Consider the following 20,239-nt stretch of genomic DNA (forward strand, 5'->3'; position numbering starts at 1 on the left):
ATCTTAATCTCTTGTCATGTTTATCACCTAAGTGCTCTATATAAGCCTTGTTGAGGGTTTCATTGTATCCAAAATCAATAAAAATATCTATTTTCTACATGGTATTAGAGCATGTTGCACTGATAACAACGCCATCTATTCTGTTTTCCGGCCCTTGTAAACCCTAGCCTCCACCAGTTGCTGTCCTTTTTTTAGCTTTTTTTCAATGTTTATAATCTTAGATTAAAAAAAATAAAATTCCATTGCAATGCTTGTGTCTCCACGTCTTACCTTCAGTTAACGCACTTGTCGCAATTTCCATCCTTGTCGTTGCCATGGTTGTGGCCTTCTTGCTCGAACCCTAGAGCTCGCCCACCTCCAATTTTTGGCATGTCGATGTGCGATCCGCTTGTAATTACATAATCAAACGCATGTAGATTTTTTAATCCACATACGTTTGAGGGGGCATGTTAAAATATATGAGATTTATAAGATCTGATTGAGACCTGATTAGGTGGTTGATTAAGTAGGAAGGCTAAATTAGGAAATTGGATTAGATTAGGATTAGCTCTTTCTTATCTTAATCTCTTTCAATGTTTATCACCTAAGTGGGTTTCATTGTAATCATCCAGAATTACTAGAAATCTCTATTTCTCTAAAGAAGAAGAAAAACCCATGATCTAGATATAATCATTAACAAAAAATCTAATGTTTCCCACCTAAAAATTATTGGTTTATTTTGATGGATCCTGAAAATATCTGATCCCCATAAAAAAAGAAAAAAAAATCATGATGTTACTATAGCCGTTAACATCAAATCCAATGATGTTACCTACCTCAGAATTTTTTTTAAAAATCTTGTTCAAAAGCCCTGAAAATATGTCCTCACGAGAAATAATAACAAAAAAGAGAAAATTCTTTATATAGGTTTGCCACTAACATAAAATCAAATGGTACCCACCTCAAAATTATGTGTTTATCTTGATATACAGAAACCCACAAGATGGATTATCAGAGCTGAAAAAACAGATGGGAAAACAAACCATGGTCTAGTTTATCTTGATTGAAACCCTAAAAAAAGTTTATGGTCTAGTTTATCTTGATTGAAACCCTAAATTTTTTTTTTCAATAATTCATATTCTTACCTAAAATTAAACTTACATCATAGAAACCACTCCTAAATATCTTTGATATTTCATGTAGAGCCTAATGTGACCTTTATCTTTTCTTTTTGGAGGTAAGAGAGAGAGAGAGAGAGAGAGAGAGAGAGAGAGAGAGGGCGTCTCCTAAGATTAGAACTATTAACGAGGCATCTCGTAGCCTTAGCTTACCTACCACAAGCTAAGGCTAGTGACAATTGAGATATAGACATATTTACGGGATATAGACATACTTACGGGATGTAGGCCTACTGACAATTGCGTAGTGGCTCTCTCCTTATCTTTTGTTCAGAGGTTGAGAATGGAAGAAAGGGCAAAAAGGAGCACTAGGTTGTCAATTCTCTAGCACTTAGTTGGATGCGGCAAAAAGAAAAAGAAAAAGGAGACTAGTAATGAATCAGATTCTCTGATCCTATCCGTAGATATAAAACTTGATAGGGGTTATCCACCTTTTTAAGAATGACACTACTCTATTATTTTATCCTTTTCTAATCTTACTCTTTTTTTTTTTGGTTGGTGAAAAATTGATAGGGGTTATCCAGCTAATCTAATCTTACTCTTTGATTAGCTATGTTTGTAACAAATTTTACATGCATGAAAAGAAAATCACACATAATACATTGAGATCAAATTTCCTAGCGAAAGATGATTTATTAATTTGGCCGGAATGAACACTTCCGGCTCTAATAGCCGTTAATTATATTGTTTTTAAAGTAAGAAAACACCTCTTTTTATGTAAAGAGGCATTTTACTTTGGGAAGTGATATATCCGCCCCTTTTTATTACTTGGGACACCCATCAGCAGTGTATGTGGCAATCAGCCCATTGAATCCTTCTGACATGAAGAACATCGGCCCCTACATGGCAATCAGCCCAATGAATCCTTCTGACATGAAGTACATCAGCCCTCTGGAGTCATTGATACACTGCTGCTGGGTGTCTCAAATAATCAAAAGGGGCGGATATATCACTTCCCTTTACTTTTACTCATTATCTTTGATAAAATTTTAAATTCAACAAACTACTATAGCCTCGTTCAATTTCAAGAATGCTCTCATATATCCATACTAGAAAGACACCCCGTGCGATAATAAAAAGTTTCCCTTAAAACTCTGTTTCAAAGAAGCAAAATATGCATTCGTTAAGAAGATACGATTGGGAAATGCAGGTGTGCCTAAAAACATTGGAAAAAAGGAGTACTATTTTCAACACAGAAAGTTATTTCACATTCACAGAAAAGCCAGGACAACTTCTTAAATTGTTCTATGGAAGCACTTATTTCTGCAAGCTTGGTAGCTAAACCATCAAAACTTTGGCCGCATCTTCATCAGTGATTCCTTTGAAAACATCAACAGGGATTTGGTCATCAAAATAAGATGTTAAATAGCGTTACAATGGCAGAAACAATAAAAACATAAATAAATGAAGTCCATGTCTTTGCAATTATCACGGGGAGAGGGAGAAGCAATAAGATTTTTTTACAAAAATAAAAGATTAGTGACGAAAGATGACGTTAATAATCATATGAGGGAAGTGTTGTAATCATCTCAATATGAGATATGTATTTTATAGAGAGGTCCAACTGAAGTATCTATGTAAAATACCATTGGTAAGTACCAAACAAACCCTTCACAAAGACATATCAACACAGCAGAACATGTTATCACACAAAAGATGATTCTCAATCTAAGGAAAGCGAAAATCAACCTGAATTTGGACATAAAAACCTCTTATTTTTTGGAACAATTGTTACTTGACTTTGGACCAAAACCAATTTCAATACCATTCAATTTTATGCCATTCTCTATAATTCATGAATGAATAATGCATTGAACCATAAACAGATCAAGGCGGTATGCCAATTCCGGCGATTCACAGTCCATTGTATTTAAAGAAATCCTATTTGAATATGAAATGAGGAGTTTGTGATTGCTAATGGCTTCACTGTTTGTTTTGTCTTATGGTTTTCAGAAAGTAACATGGAATGAAGGTGATTGTCTAAGCTTATCCTAGTCTCTGAGTTTATACAGTTTATCAGTCCATCTATATGTCATCCTATAATAAATATTCCAGAAATCCACATGGAAACTCTCAAAGGAATTTAGGTGATAAATCATTGGCAGAAGATCAGAATTGGGAAGGAGAACAGTACCAATATCCTTTCCACAACATAAAAGCTGTTTTAGAAGAAAAGGGGAATTGAATAACTCTAAAAGTAATATTTATAGAACACCAAAGTGAAAGAATCCTGGTGCCCTTCACAAGGGATTGAAAATGAAAGAGAATCCTAAACCATAAACCATACGTACAATTATGTCTTGTAACAAACTAAATAAGAATGAAGTAGACGGTGGAACAGTTTATTCCAGCTTTGTAGATGAATCTTACTTTCGCAATACAGCATAAACATTGCCATGATAAAACAGAAAACATAACTAAAATTTCATAATATAAAGCCAAATACATTAGGCATATTGCATACCAGAAATTCAGTACATAAGCTTCTATTCACCTGAATATTGCATGCACTTTGGATATTGATTCCTGCACAAATAAGCAGCTGATTTCAAACATTGTTTATAGAAGATATAATTCAAGAATGCCACTAAATCATTACAATGAATAATGAGATGGTATGACAACAAAAGTCCGTGAATTTTTTTAATGAAGATTTGTATCAATTGAGATCGAGATTTGTTGGAAGAAAAAGTATTAAAAATGGGGTTTAAATTAATGATGATGGTACGCTCTTTCCTCTCCAGCTGATATTTATATATCCCTGAAAATATAACAAATTTATAGAAGAATCAGATAAATCAAATCAGATTGCATACCCACTTGTTCTTCTTTTGTTGACTGTTGAGAGTTTGGTGGGAGTTGTATCATAAATCATATGTTATCTAAAACTTATGTTATCAAGAAAAATGGAATATCACCCAAAACAAAAATTGCATCAGACTACATTGTTTACTATGTATTAGAGTTAGGAATGTCTAATATGTACTACATTTACCATACCGAAACCACATGGAAAGCTACTGCACATGATGCTAACTGCAGTAATGAATCTCCTATTCCTTTTCGCAATTAAAATTTCATCAAAAAACAATGGCTTGGAAAAGCAAACCTGACGAAGGCAAGAAAAAAGAGAGAGGAAGAAATCATTAATTGAGTCTTTCATTTGTTGATAGCTAATAGTGAAGATAGCTCACAACTAAGTTTTGAAACATAGATGGTGCTTCTGTTGATTGCCCATATAGTCTCCTAGTAGGGATGGATCTCTTAGTACATCAGGGATATGCATGTGTTTAAACCCAAAAACAGAACAATGGAACCTGGGTAAGTGGTATTAGTCCTCAAGCATTTCCATTAAACAGGACAGATTTCACTGAAATATATGATTTCGAATAAAAATATATATATCTGAAAACTTTTTTTTTCTTTACCAAACTCAAATGAAGTTCTTGGATGTGCATGAGATGAAGAGAGATACTGTGACTCTGATGAGAACAATGGTGCTGGTAATAGAGGTTGATAATGCATCGAGTCTCTTCAAACTGGCCTCCTAGGCAGCCTTGATGTAGACCGGATCCCCACGAATGACAGGGGTCTGCCCATCAATTGCCCAACTAATGCCGAACTCCACCTTCTCCCTTGTCCCCCTGACGGCCTGGAAAAAGAACAAATCAGGATTCCTTTTTTGTAACATGAAATAAAAAATTTACAAAAACCGAAATGATAGATCTGTATTTCAACTTAGAAGAGAGAGCAAACTTCAAATTTGAAGTGAGTACAGGAGACCGAAGGCATTTTTATCATCCTTAGAAGCATTCAGATGGATATATACAGAAGTCAGCGCCAAATGAATAGCTGTGTTTTTTCAACATGCTTAATTCATATCAGTGAGGTTATTCATGTTTAAGTAAACATAGACGGAAAACCGACATGAGTATAGTGAAGGGAAGATTTACATTTGTAGTAAAATAGAAAGGAATACAAAATAATAGAAATTCTAACAAAACTTGTAGACCCATTTCATTATACCATAAAAAACAAAGTGATTGGTTAAGGATGAAGAAAAAGAGAGAATAGAATCTAGAGAAAGAAAACCACGAAAACATGGCTAGGATATACCTTTTAAACAGAAAACATAAAAAACGATGATGCTTTTGGAAGACAACTTCTCTAAGCATTTAAATAACAGATCAGTAAAGTTTCCATCAAGAACTTAGCAAACGAATCTAGAGAACCAAAAGGTAACGTATATTCTCGGCCACTGAATTTACCTTTTCTCTATGCTATCTTAATCCAAATAATGCAGATTGCCCACGAAATTGAATGAAAGGCCTCTTATACAATCCTATCTCACAATCGTTGTTTGATGAATTCTTTGAGAAACTGTGAATAGAAATTAATTAAAACCAAATTAATGCCTAAATAAAATTCAAATGAGCCTAAGAACAGAAAAGCTATAAAAAGAAAAATATAGACCTTGCATTTTCCATTAGAACATGCAGCTGATAAAGGGATATGGAGAAGTTGTAATTAGAAATGAAATAAAATTAAAATAAATCACAAAAACATCTATCATTTAAAAACCTAGAAACCCAATCATCTAACACTTCTATAATATTGCCAAGGGCTTCTTCCTCGAAAGCAACAGACAGCAAAGACACCCCAAATGTCCAGATTAACAAAGCAACAAAAATAATAATAAAATAAAACCCAGAAATAGCTTTCATTTTCAGAAACCCACAAACCCAAAACCAAGAGAAGAAATAAATGAAAACTCGAGCAAAAAGAAATTAAACCAAAACCCAGTAGTATCTTTCATTTTAAAACTAAAGTACAACATATCCATTTTGTCTTGATAGAATAGCTGATACAAAGGAAGTATTTTTCTGGCGAGAAAAGTCATGATGAAAAATGATTCAATGGCTGTGAATGGGAAAATCGAACCTGCTGATCGGAGAGAGAGATGAAGAGTATGAGATACAGAGAGAGAGACGGCAGTAGGCTTTGTTGCATGCTGGGGATGAAGAGGAGACATCTGGGTGGTAGGGGGGAAACGGAGAGGACACATGGGGGTGAAAGCCGAGATGAAAATCTTTTTTCTCTGGCTAGAGGCGTGGGGAAATTTCATGTAGACCCCACTGGGATCATCTTAAGGCCAGCGGCAATGGGCATGCCTAGGAATCCGATGAGGACACTTACAAACCATTGTGTTAAAGTGAGGGGAGTTGTATTCGCGAAATCACCAAGGAATTCGATGATTATGAGTTGGAAGACAGCAGTGCAAGTGAGAACACCCACAAACACATAATTCTTTAGTATGCCTGCAAATACATCGATCTTTTCCATCTCTCTGGAACTTATCTCATTGAAAAGCTGCAGAAAGAGATTCACACATGTTTTTATGTACTGTATTAAAGAAACCATAGAGACATTCATATTTTGACTATTATGAGAAAAACAATAGGGTGACCCTCAAAAGTAATTGTGTGTGCCATATCTGGAAAAAAATTCAAATTGGAACTGAACAATGATAATATGGATACTCCATTTTTGTTGGTAGAAAAATGAATTGTGTTAGAACCACTTGCTGACTTCTGATCTGCAGCATGCGGCTCATAATATGGAACAACTTCCATAACAGAGAAGCCCAGAACAATAGATATTTTTCCACACAAATGGTACGTCTTTTTTCTTTTTTTTGAAATGGTGAACAAATGGTACACCGTTAAATGACTATTTCATGGGCTAAGTGCTGAGAAATAACTCGAGGCAAACACCGCCCAATATTATTGGCACTCATGCTTTAGTACAAGGAAACAAACTTCAGTTTCGGTTCAGACTTTGGTCCCCACGAAAGTAGTAGTGGTTCACAAAAGTTGATAAAGTTGATGAAAATCTTGTAAAAATTATTAAAGTATATAGAAATCCATAAATACATAAGAACCATCACATAAGCAAAACAACAACCAATAATCATTAAACAAGATCAACCACCTAGTGACGCACAGTCGTGAGTATATAGAATAGTAAGATTCTTTTAAACATAGATATTTTATATGTATTGAAAGCTGATGATTGTGTCATTTATTTTTCTTTTCAACTTACTCATCTTATTGATGGAACGATCATTAATATTTCCTGGATATAAATAGAGATGGTGTAAGCCCAAGGGCTCATCCTCTTACCTTGTTTTGATGATCAACAAACCCAAATTGATTAGATCTTTATGGGCTAATCGTTTGTCTTGAGTGTTGTGCTTTAGACGGGTCCTACACAAGTCAAATCATACTAGGACACACCTTGCTGGCCTATGCTTAAAGATGAATCAAACACAATGGCAAAGGGGCTCGGAACATACTTGGACCAATCACACCTTGGAGGATCAACCAAGGAGAAGCTAAACATCATCCACATTAAGCATTTGGACAATAAGGAAAAATCAATGAAGGCCAAAGCTAGAGGATCAACAAGCAATGCAAAGGACAAAGGAGCTTGAACCAAATTGTGGCATCATCCTTGGAAGGTGTCAAAGAAAGAAGTTCAACTTTGAAGATTCTAAAGCAAGCCAAGCACCACATTGAAGATCAAATGAAGATTGGCTCAAGAAAAGTTCAAGAGAGTACTTAGTGTTAGTGATTTTGGATTTTCAAAATCATGTATTAGTGTTTTGGAAAATGTTTTATAAAAAGCGTTTGGAAAAAAGAAAATGTTTTCTTGGAAAGATTTGCTTTTACAAAAGGATGTAGAAGTGTAGTTGAAAAGATAGTCCCGTACCGGATGAGAGAAAAGAAAGAGAATGGCTTATAAAGCACTACACTTTTCTATTACTTGTTTGATTGCAAATTGGGTTGAACCCATGGTTAGACCCGCGGGACGGTGCAACGCACCGTTCGCACACGCGCACGCGCGCGCGCGGCGTGGGCAATGGGCTATAGGGCGCATAGTGGCGCTTTATTGGCGCTTTTTTTGGCGCACTTTGCACTTTAATTTTTCCAGATTTGATCTGCACCGTTGGATCAAGATGAAGGTGGACCGGTTGGATGGGTGTGGGCCAAATGGTTCGTAGGCCCATCAAGCCGACCGGTTGGGTTGGGCTTCGGTTCGGGCCTAACGGTTGGCCCAACGGGCCCATAACTCCAACGGTCAAAGAGTGTGATCAAATGGGTTGTGCCCTTCCCCCAACGGTCATGTGCCAAGGGGGTGCGATCCACACCATAGATGGTTGATCTATCGATGACTGGGTTGGAGAGAGGTTTTACTCAAACCAACAGTCACATCTAGGATCGATCAGGACCGTTCAATATCAATGGGTGCGATCTAACGGTCAGATTTCAAACATTCTGGAAAGGTGCCTGTAGAGGTGTTTTTCACACTGAAAAGACACCAGGTGGTCTACAAATTGTGCAGAATTCAGTCATTTCAATATAGAAATCGAATTGGCAATTCTGATAGACTTTACACTCTCTTCTACACTCCTACAAAAATCCCCAAGTATTTCTACATACTGTTTTTCTTTTGTTTACTGTTCTAAATACTGTTTTTCTGCAGAAACAGAATCTAGAGATTTCTCTAAGGCTTGAAATTTTGGAAGGGCATTTCGGGTTTGATTCCGCTAGTGCTACGCGTCATCAAGCATTGTAGGGCGTCCCTACTAGGCTTCATTGTATCTTGGAGGCAATTTGCGGATCCCCTTTGCACACTACTAGTGGGGGCGAATCTTGTCTTAAGGAAAGTGATATCACGCCTTGAAGCAACAAGTTTCTTATTGATGGAACGATCATTAATATTTTCTGGATATAAATATAGATGGTGTAAGCCCAAGGGCTCATCCTCTTACCTTGTTTTGATGATCAACAAACCCAAATTGATTAGATCTTTATGGGCTAATCGTTTGTCTTGAGTGTTGTGCTTTAGACAGGTCCTACACAAGTCAAATCATACTAGGACACACCTTGCTGGCCTATGCTTAAAGATGAATCAAACACAATGGCAAAGGGGCTCGGAACATACTTGGACCAATCACACCTTGGAGGATCAACCAAGGAGAAGCTAAACATCATCCACATCAAGCATTTGGACAATAAGGAAAAATCAATGAAGGCCAAAGCTAGAGGATCAACAAGCAATGCAAAGGACAAAGGAGCTTGAACCAAATGGTGGCATCATCCTTGGAAGGTGTCAAAGAAAGAAGCTCAACTTTGAAGATTCCAAAACAAGCCAAGCACCACATTGAAGATCAAATGAAGATTGGCTCAAGAGAAGTTCAAGAGAGTACTTAATGGTAGTATGTATCACCTTTCTCTCTTGTATTTTCTCTTGATCAAGGCACATCTTAAAACCCCTAAAAATATATTTTTCAAAAAGACTAACACACCCTTTAAGGACTTAAATGGATAAGTGAATGGCCATGGTGGTGTACCAACATGTTGAGACCCATATGGCATTCAACACAACATTGAACAAAACAGAGTTCCGAAGAAACAACCTTGACCAGCAACTAAATCCTATCAAAATTTGTTTAAAACATTTTCAAATATTTTTAAAAATATTTTTAACAGATAGCTCTCATTTTTTTCATATCCGTAGAGTACAAGAACGTCAAAATCCGACGAGAAATGAGGGAGATATGAATTTTACAAGTTTGAAGGTAAATGCTAAAAATCCAGTCTCGGAGCTCCGAGAAAACAACCAAGGACAAAAAAATATAGCCGTTGGAGACCCAACGGCTAGTTGAATTTTTTACCCGAAAATGACCAGTTTGCCCCTGAAACGGTCATATTGTGTTGGGACTCTATATATATCCATTGTATGGGTTCAAAACATTATGATGAACATACTCCAATACTAAAAACCCTTGAAACTCACTTCCAACCATTTTTGGGTAAATCTCTCACCAATCCTTCATTGTGCCTTGATTTGAGAAAATCATTTGAGATTGGTTTAGGCTTTCATTTGCAAATTATTCTTGAGAGAAAGTGTGTGAGCTACAACTTGTAATCAAGCCTAGTAAGAGACTAATACTTCTTCTTCTTCATTCGATCGGTGGCAAGGGCATCCGTTTTTAATTCCCTTGGGAGAAAGCACTTAGAACTCGGCGGAGAAGGAGAGTCATTGTAAAGGTGGAAGAGCATCCTCATTTAATTCCCTTGGAGTGTAAAAGCCTCGGAGTGTAAAAGCCTCGGAGCCAGGCGTCGTGGAGGTCTCAATAGTGAAAATCCTCAAGTACGACCTTGAGTAGAGTGGAGTAGGCCGTTTGCCGAACCACTATAAATCCTTGTGTCACTTGTGTTGGTATTTCTTTTTTCTCTCTCACCCTCTCACTCTATCATTTGTGCTTGCATTTTTACATAGTTAGAATTGAGTGAGTAGTTAGCATTTTGTTTTTTATTGAATAAATATACCATGCTAACTAGGCTATAAATCACCCAATTAAGTTTGCTAATCAACAAGGGTTTTGAACTTATATTAATTTGTAATATTGTTTAAGTTCAACTATTTCAAACTTAATTAAATAAGAGAAGTCTTGGGTGAAATTTTAGGAAAAGTTTTTAATAAGGTAAATATTTTATAAACATCCGATCCCCCCCCCCCCTTTAGGTTGCCAAACCAAATGGTGGCCATCACAAAAGACATCTGTCGCACGTCAAACCAGCCACCTCGTAAATGGAGACAACAGTTGTCTCCATTTACGAGGTGGCTGGTTTGACGTGCGACCTCGTGTTGTCTCCATTCACGAGGTGGCTGGTTTGACGTGCAACAGACCAGCCCCGAAAAGCCTTTTGCGATGGACCCTAGCAAATCCCTAAAGAGATTTTTGGTTATGTACAGGCATGCACAAAATCAATTTTTGAACTTCCATTCCCACGGAAGCTGACACATGTTGGCCGAAATTGACCAATGGCCAAATCTTATCATAAGATTTGGAGGGTGTCAAGTAAAGACAATTCCTAGGAAACAGCAAATAACTGAACTCAAATGAATTTTGAGAGAACTTTATTAGATAGTTGCCATATTTCAACCCCTCAAGCTATTGCCTAAAAATCTTCTAACCATGGGCAACAGTTTCTACATGCATGCCTAACTACAAAGTTCCTCCATCTATATAAAAAAATTTGAACATTGAAGCACATAGTTTAAAAGACTGGCAATAAATTGTTCACTTCATAAATGGTACTGAATAACAGAAGACATTTTCTTGGGTTCTATAGGTTTGAAGTTCAGAGTTACCTTCTTCACTAGGATTAACAAATTATACATTTCCAATCTGAGTCACATGGGATTCATCTAGTTTTTGCAACTTCTGAGAAACCTCACACATTAAAAACCAACACCGACTAGATGGCTTTTATCACTTGCAATGAGCAAGTAAACAATATAATGCCGAGCTTAATTCAAAGTGGTCTGATTAAGAACAGTGTTAAGGCCAGAAAATTACCTGACAAAAGACGAATGAATTAAAAATCAGTGTGTTCAGTGTTAGATCTGCATCAGGGCCATCAAGCCAAAATATCTCTTTCCCTCTTGTTTGGAGAAACCATATCACTTGAAACTGATAAAGGGATTGTCCTAAGATATTTCTCCACATCACATTGCTAATAAATTTCCCTTTCCTTCCAACTGGTTGCCTTTTCATTAAGTCATCCTGCGGAGGCTCAGTGGCTAATGCAAGTGCACCAAGTGTATCCATAATCATGTTGACCCAAAGAAGCTGAACAGCTGTAAGTGGGGCACTTCCTGAAAAGAAATAAACATAAACAGTGCAATTCTATACTAAAAAGATAAAGTTATGAGGAGATCCTGTCAGGCATGCTGACAAAAAATTAACAATTAGGGCAACCACATTCACAGTTAGCTGAAACTGTACAAATTTTTGAATGTTTATGTATACTGAACACCCCCATTTGGCCACGGTCACAATTGTCGAAAAATTATCATCCAGAATTATAACATCAGCACTCTCTTTTGCCACCTGAATTGAAGTACACCATGATGATCAAAACACATGCTATCGCGAGGCAATAAGTGATAGCTAGCTAGTTTTTAGTCCACTGCTTTTGGAAAAAAAGTAATACTTTGAAACAGTTAACAATTACATCTTTCTTAAAAATAATGACAGCTAACAAGATAACCTCTTCATGCGCACACTAATTTTTTAGAAACTCTAGAAATCATGGCAAACACTAGCCTATGCATTTGGCAAGTCCCATCGATAAACTCTGTCTATAACTTTAGGAACCACTATAAAGCATCATTTCTACGGTGAACAATAGAAGAACATTTTTTTTTATAAAAATATAAAAAGAAGTATAAGAATGTGTTTTACCTCTGACAGGCATGGAAGATTGAACACCTTCACATGTATTGTTTTTATTAAATTCCCTAGAAGGATACCTCAATTATAGAACATGAAAGAAAATGAAAAGTAATTGGATAAATACCTCTGTTCCTGCAATGCCCATTGCAAGTCCAATATCTGCCTCATGAAGTGCCGGAGCGTCATTTGTACCATCACCAGTCACAGCAACAACTTCATTAAACACATTGCGGAGTTGTTTTACCAAGGTATGCTTATCTAATGGTGAAGATCTAGCCATCACCTGGTTGCAATAAGAGATACAAATCGATTGAAAATCAATATTTACTACTAAATCTGACATAACCAAATAAAAAATTCCATTGATTTGTTGGGTCAAATACCTGAATCTTTGGAATTAGTTTGTTCATTTCATCTTGACTCTTTTTTCGGAATTCTAGACCCTCAATAGCTATACCATCATCCGTCAGGATATCACATTCCCTAGCAATAGCCTTGGCAGTGTTTATATTGTCTCCTGTAACCATTCGTACAGTAATCCCAGCTGACTCCTTGACACCAGGGCGAACAGGATCTTTAATACCCACAATTCCTATACAAGTATATCCTCCAACTGGAATTTGACTTTTTTTATTATTAGTAATAGGGGTTAGGCAGACCCCAAGACCAGAGAATAGAGAAAGAGAAAAACAAAAAGACATTACAATCTATAATAGAGGGTTCCTTCATCATCCTCTTTGACATAGTCATAAAGAGGATGAGGGAGGGAACCTTTTAAAGGGCAATCAGCTTTTGAAAGAAAATCAGCTGGTTGATTTGCTTCCCTCCATATGTGAGACACCTTCCAAGAAACGAATTTTAAGAGAGTGTTTTTCAGATGAGCTAATGATAGTCTTTTCTTCCACGGGCATGCGACAGAGCCTTCGATTACATTCACTGCAAATAGAGAGTCTGACTCAATCCAAAGGCGATCAATATTAAGGGAGGAGGCTAGGGAGGCTCCATGACAAATCGCTTCAAGCTCCAATTCCTGGATGGTCATTTGAATCTTGTCCTGGGAATACATGGCTAGAACTGAACCATCATTGGTACGCAAAAGACCCCCAATGGAGGCTGATGAGCTTGCCAAAGACGCATCACAATTTAGCTTGACACATCCAGGTTCTGGATGGACCCATTTACAGCTTTTGGTGGGTTTCTGGGATCTGAACAGGGGCAAATTGAAGGCCTTCGAAAAAGCCAGATCTCTACTACTGTTTTGGCTATCTAATCTAAGAAATATACATCTGCTCCTGATAGTGTGGAGGATATTACTCAGGATCACTTCCTTGTGAGAATTATCTGCTCCATGTAACCTGTTATTTCTTTCCAGCCAGATGAGATAAATTGAGGAAGTAAATGCTATACGGATAGCGGAGGCTCCATGACCCTTTATGTCTTTGATGACTTCAACTGGATTAGCATGAAATTCTTTCAACAAACCATGTGATAACTGATAAACCATTGATGCCATCATGACAGAGACATGACCTACTGATTTCTTGAATAAAAATCTTCATTCTACAAAAATCGGAATTAAGATAAACCAAGATTACAAAGAAGTGTGGAAGTGAAGTGCGTCTTTGTGCTTAACCACTATAGGGGCTTCTTATCCAAGGCTTAACAAGTAATGAGATTCTCCGATGGCGGTTCACAGGATTACCTTTCTGAATGGATGTCCTTGCAAGTAAGAAAAAGATCACCTTACAAACAGCAAGGAGAATCATCTACAACTTGTACCCTTCAAATTATTTGATTTTCCATCTCATACTGTAAAATTTTAACAGCAACAACTCAACAGAAAAAACCTAAACAGCACAATTTAGATTCTAATTCCCACTATCATTTTTCTTCAGCTGCTACCATTTTCCAAAGACATATATGCCCTTTTTTCCTTCTGTGTACCATGGGACATCTTTTTTTTGAATGGTCTGTGGACCATGGAAAATTGTATTAAAAGTCAAAACCTAACCCCAGTTTAGATATATAAGATCCGCATTTTGATACGATCAAGCTACAAATCCTTGCAGATCATATTGCCAATGACATTCCATTAAGCTAAAAATCCTTGCAGAACATAATCAAGTTTACAAATCCTTGCGGATCATATTTCCAACGACATTCCATTAAGTGTGATCAAATGACGGCAAAACAGAAGCTCACACTGATTTTTTTTTTCCATTTGAATATTAGAAGCTGACATTGATTATACATAATAAATACAGTTGTATAAATATATCAGTGTGCCATACACGTGTGTGAGAATCCTATGTCTCCATGTGTGGGCATAGGCATGTATAAGCATTGGTAGGCAAGATATGATACAAGCTTCAACTGTAAGGGTTAAGATGATGAACTCCATAATCCTAAATCACCACATTCGAATCTAAACATAGATTTTGCAAGAAGATGATGCTCAATTCGTTTTAGAATTATAAATAAATAAGGGCCCGTTTGGATGCCGAGAAGATTTTGATTTGGATTTCTCACATTTGCAGCCCTTTTTGTGTTGTGATTTGAATCCAGATCAAATCCCTTGATTTCCAAATCAGCGACTGACAGTTAAAAAAAGTCAGATTTCCAAATATGCTGTGGAAATAAGTAATTGGAAATCCACAAATGTGGCAGTTTCCTTCACCCTCTTTGCTCCTCAACCTCTCCCCTCCAGTAGGAAGTACCCCCTTCCCTCTCTCCCTCCCTCAACATGAGCTGGTTGATCTATACATTTTGTATTCAAAACTCAATTCCAAATCCAAATACAAAATATGAGGTATCCAAACGGGCCTAAAGAATTTGTACAAAGATAGGGAGAATGGGAAAAAGCAGAGGACAAAGGCTGTAACAGCATGGAAAAGCTACATCCAGGCTCCAGACTTGATCAAAGAATTAAAAATAAAACGAAAGAAGAGCTAAGAAAACTATGATCATGAAACCCTGCATGAAAAGCCTCACTTTCTGGGCACTTGCCCTGGATGGCTGATAAAATCACTAGCCTGCCATCTCATGACATCCAGAGGTCAATCCATGGGGAAAACACAGGCCTCATTCCACATAGAGAGTTACATAACACAAGTCGAGCATCCTAACCCGCCAAGGTTTTAAATTTGGGTTTTGGCACGAAATTTCGGCCGAAATATGTGGAAACATTTCGGTACGAAATCACAGCCGAAATTTAGGTAAGATTCTTCTCCACTAGTTTTTCTTTTTTTTATTTTCTGTCATATTTTTAGAAATATCTTGAAGGAATCTCATTGTTCTTTGATTTATATCAGGGTTTTTGTCGAAATGCAGACAAAAACTTCGCCTTTTTATATGAAAAGTTTCATCTGTCGCAAATTTCAACCAAAACATTAACGAAATACCGAAATTTCGGGCGAAATCTTGTAATTGTCGAATCCAAGTGGATTTCGTTACGGTGGCAGCCGAAATCAAAATATTTCAGCCATTTTGTTTCGTTTCAGCCGAAATTTAAAACCACGTAGTCCACTATTCTAACTAAACAGTACACCCATCTCTTCATATGGAATTGTCTATAAACAAAAAACCAAACACCCCTATATAACCTTAAAAAAATGCAGCAAAATTATCAAGATCTCTCTTCTCATATACCTGTCGATTTACGTATAACCACCCAACTGTAAACACAGAGGAAAATAAATCAAAGAAAACTGATTATCAAAAGAAATGAAGAATTAGGAATTTCACTAATCTTGGATGCTATTACAAGAGGATCATTTTTTTTTTGTTGGGTTTGCAGCAGTAATGGAAGGTGGGGATTTATGGTGGCTGGGTGGAGCCGAGCGGACGGCAATGTCGGCCATCCGCCGGAAAACAGTACAGCTAGCGTTGTGGTCAGGCCAACGGTATCGCCTGCTCTGGTACCATGAAGAGATTTGAGATTTATAATATTCTCAGATGATTTCAGTAATAAGCAAAGGTGCTTAAATAAGCAGTTAGAGATCAACATAAGATGACAAGGATAATATCAAGAGAATCCTAATCTAAACAACTTGCAACAACCTAACATCTCACTCTCATCTACATCTAACGCTGATATTCTCTAACATACATAAGGCACTTCAAATGGCACATGTACTATTTGTTAACACCCATTTTGAATTTAAGAACGACCATGTGAGACCGGATCATTGGTTTGATATTCATCCGTTAGAATCAAATCAGTTATTCACTGATGGTCGTTTTCCTAAAAGATAGCGAGATGACCGCATCTAAGGAAAAGCTCTCAGAACTAACTTCATGTCTTAATTTATCTTTACATTTGTTTTATTTTTCTGCATTATCTTTTAATTTTTGTTGTAGTCGAATACAAAGAATTGAATCCTTGTAGGAATAGATTCATCATCTCCGGTTAGCATTTCTTTCTAATTCTCTATCCCTCGTACTGGTGCTTGTTTGTATATTTCTATTAAGAATTTAACCTGATTCTTTTTATCTCCATCGAGTTTTTTACATTTTGTGTGCATCGACCTTACAACGATCACTTTGGTAGTCCGTCCTTTAAAAGTTCTTTTTCTAAAAGGCATTAAGAGCCGAAGGAAGAAGTGACGTTCAACTGAAAATCCAATCTCAGTATGAAATTGATTACCCCTTGAAATGAATTTTGGACACGTATCTAACTGATTGTCCGGCCACACATTCAACACTCATCACACTGTTTACACCCATTTTGGGCAGAATCTGTCACGAGAGTGAATCACTAGACAACAACCTGTCTAGACCGAGTCAATATACTCATACGCCATGCTGGCATTTGACGGATATATGGGGAAACATGCAAATACTCACTGGGCAGTTATTAGAAGGTTTTCTCGAGAATATGGTTATCTTTAAACCCAATAGGTCAAGCTGGACCGAGTTACCAGAGCACTATCTGGATGGACTGAGTCAAAGAAGTAGCACCACAAGACGAATGGTTACCTAAATAAAACTATATTGGGAGGTGTCTCTCTTCAAGGAAGAGGTCGCATAACCAAAATCCAAACAACTTTTAGCATTTCATCTTTATCTTTTCAGCACTGTACTTTTTACTTTCCCGTAGCTGTAGCTTTTATCCAAATTAAGAAAACAATGAATTCATTTTCCCAGGTGAGTCTTTCTCTTTAATTCAACTATCCCTCGCACTTAGCATTTCGTTTGTCTTTTAGCTTGAATCGGACCTTGTGTCGACCTTGAGTGTCGTTTGCATTCTACGTACTTTGACGGCGTCGTCTGCATTTTGCACTCATTGACGTTTGACCAATCTAGAGTCGTTCACGTTCTGAGCATGTGGACTTATAGTTCACATTCTGGATGTGTTGACATACCCCAATTTGGTGTCACGTATGTACTTTGAAAAGTCCTTTCAAGATATGTAAAGGCAGAGGAGCCCAAGGAAGAAGTGTCGTTCCCCTCTTCTTCTCTATCACTAGAAATCGAATCCCAGGAGACGAAAAATGTTTTGGTCGTCGAACCCCTTGAATTAAGTTTCCAATTTCTTGCCTCGAGAGAGGTTGGCATGCCCTCACATCCTTTCCACACACTCACACTCACACTCACACCCACTCCATTCCACACACACGGTTGTAGTGACTGACTGCGCGAGAGCATCTTTAGACCAAACACACACAATACACATTGCACTGACCGCACTGCAACACCTTATTTGGCAACTTGTAAAGAACTTTACAAGAGAAACATGCATCAAGGTTCAAAAAAACACCTTTACAACATTTTAAAGGCCATTCATGGAGTTGTTCTTTATGTCTATGGTAACAGACGTTTAATGTTGCCACTAGAACAACCGTTGTAACCTTTTCTGAGAAGGAAACGAAGGGGCCTAAGTTAGATGTCTACCTATCACCCAAACTTATAATATTTATGTATGTGTTTTTAGTTAAAAGAAAACCTCGAAGTTCTACTTGTTTACAATTTTGCCACCCAGTTTCTAAAATATAGTTAGTCTCTTCTTTACTAAAATTTTTAGGGAAAAATACAGATACAACCCCTCTAGTTTTTGACACATTCAACTCTAACCCTGACTTTCAAAACGTGACAAGTACACCCCCTGAAGTTTTGTTAATGTGATGGAGTAGACGGCGAGACGGAAATGACCAAAATGCCCTCGTCTTCCCAAAACTGAAAATTAGGATTTTCAGACTTGAAAACTGAAAATTAAGGCTTGATTCAAACCCTTGTTTATTTATCAACATAAACCCTCGATTTAGGAGTTTTATTTTCTTCATTCACACCATTATCATGATTTGCACATAAACCCTAATATTTTAGGGCTTTTTTTTTTGTTTTTATCAATGTTTTTTTCTTAAAATGTGGGTTTGATATAGCCATGGCATGGGGTTTCATTGTCTGTGGTGGAGGTGACGGCGGCGGCCAGATATGGCAATGGCCGAACGTGGAGACGGCGGCGGTGGCCGGAGGTGCGACGGCGGCGGTGGGAAGTGGCGTAACACTAATCCCTCTGCAAATGAGGGTATTTATGTCCTCAAAATATTAACCATGGTTAGTTTCAGTCTTTCCGTCAGGTTAAACTAACGAACAGTTGACGGAGGTGGTGTACTTGTCACGTTTTGAAACTTCAAGGGGTGTACTTGTCATGTTTTAAAAGTCAGGTTTAGAGTTGAATGTGTCAGAAACTAGAGAGGGTATAGGGTGTAAATGTAATTTTCCCAAATTTTTATGGGAGGTGATATTTTTACCCCACTGCAGTACACATTTGCCCCTTGTAACGTGATTTGACGTCAAAAAGCGTTAAAGTTGCCTACTGTTCACAGTATCAGGGGGTGGATGCGTACTGAAGAGGGGTGAAAATATCATCTCCCATGTTTTTATCAACACATTGCAAAGTGGGACAGATGTTCATGTGTCATAAAGCTTTCCAATTCATGGGCAGCTGTGTGGACCCACAAGAGTGATTTGACAAAAACGGTCAAATTAATCGGCGCATGTGCATGGAATATTACCGTTGGATCATGCGTTCAACCTTCAACTGCTGCGTGAATTGGCATGTGCATTTGGAAACATCAATTCACACCAAATGAATCTGTTTAAAATTAAATGATCATTTTTTTTTTTGAAAAGAAACCTTTTGGTTATAAAACGAGGGGTTCTTCATATTTCTAAACACGGTTTTCTTAGGGCAGTGATAAATCGACCCCCAAATATCTTAAATCGACCATGTGTGTAGATTTAAGATATATGGGGGTCGATTCATCACTCTCCTTTTTTTAAGTTCAGTATTTATTTTTTGTTTATTTTTTCTCTCTTGGTCAATCAGAGTGTTATATATTGTTGTTTCAAAGCTCTCAATTTTTAAAGGTCACGTAGAGATTGACTGTAAATGTGGGGCTAGCTGTTGTATTATGAGGGTATAATGATATTGATACGTACTTGTTTTGTGTATGTGATGTAGTTACAATTTAGTTATTAGATAGTTACTTATGCTAGGGTTGTGGTGTTAGTTTTCATTGAATGTGATGTTAGTGGGTAAATGGGTTGATTATGTGGCACTCTCTTTGTGCTTGTATTTAAGTAACTCTATTTCAATGAAAATGAAGAAGAAGAGAATTTAACAACAGCAAAGGAAAACTTTGTTTTGAGGAGAGTAATGGTTTTTGAGGAGAGTCATGGTTCCTCTCGAATCGAGCCATTAGGAGGTCCGGTTGCCTCAAATCAACCTCTCTCCCCCTCATTTCTATTTTCTTTTTGTTTATTTCCG

General features: G+C 37.2%; 1 protein-coding gene and 1 pseudogene across 2 annotated transcripts; both read right to left on the reverse strand.

Annotated features, from left to right (window-relative positions):
* Positions 1 to 2,227: 2,227 nt before the first annotated feature.
* On the reverse strand, positions 2,228 to 14,630 carry LOC143876074 (calcium-transporting ATPase 1-like; annotated as a pseudogene). The gene is made up of 8 exons (XR_013250309.1): positions 12,852 to 14,630; positions 12,593 to 12,751; positions 11,590 to 12,123; positions 6,099 to 6,527; positions 5,426 to 5,537; positions 4,586 to 4,809; positions 3,622 to 3,683; positions 2,228 to 2,476 (listed from the first exon to the last, which is right to left on the reverse strand). The product of XR_013250309.1 is annotated as a calcium-transporting ATPase 1-like (transcript).
* LOC143875936 (uncharacterized) lies at positions 13,169 to 13,981 on the reverse strand. Its single transcript, XM_077377518.1, has one exon. It carries the CDS (start codon positions 13,979 to 13,981, stop codon positions 13,169 to 13,171), a length of 813 nt encoding a protein of 270 aa, XP_077233633.1.
* Positions 14,631 to 20,239: the final 5,609 nt, after the last annotated feature.

The sequence above is a fragment of the Tasmannia lanceolata genome, unplaced genomic scaffold (genome assembly GCF_043159265.1).
Source record: "Tasmannia lanceolata isolate RefF3 unplaced genomic scaffold, GAP_Taslan_0.1 ptg000004l, whole genome shotgun sequence".
Lineage (NCBI taxonomy): Eukaryota > Viridiplantae > Streptophyta > Magnoliopsida > Canellales > Winteraceae > Tasmannia > Tasmannia lanceolata.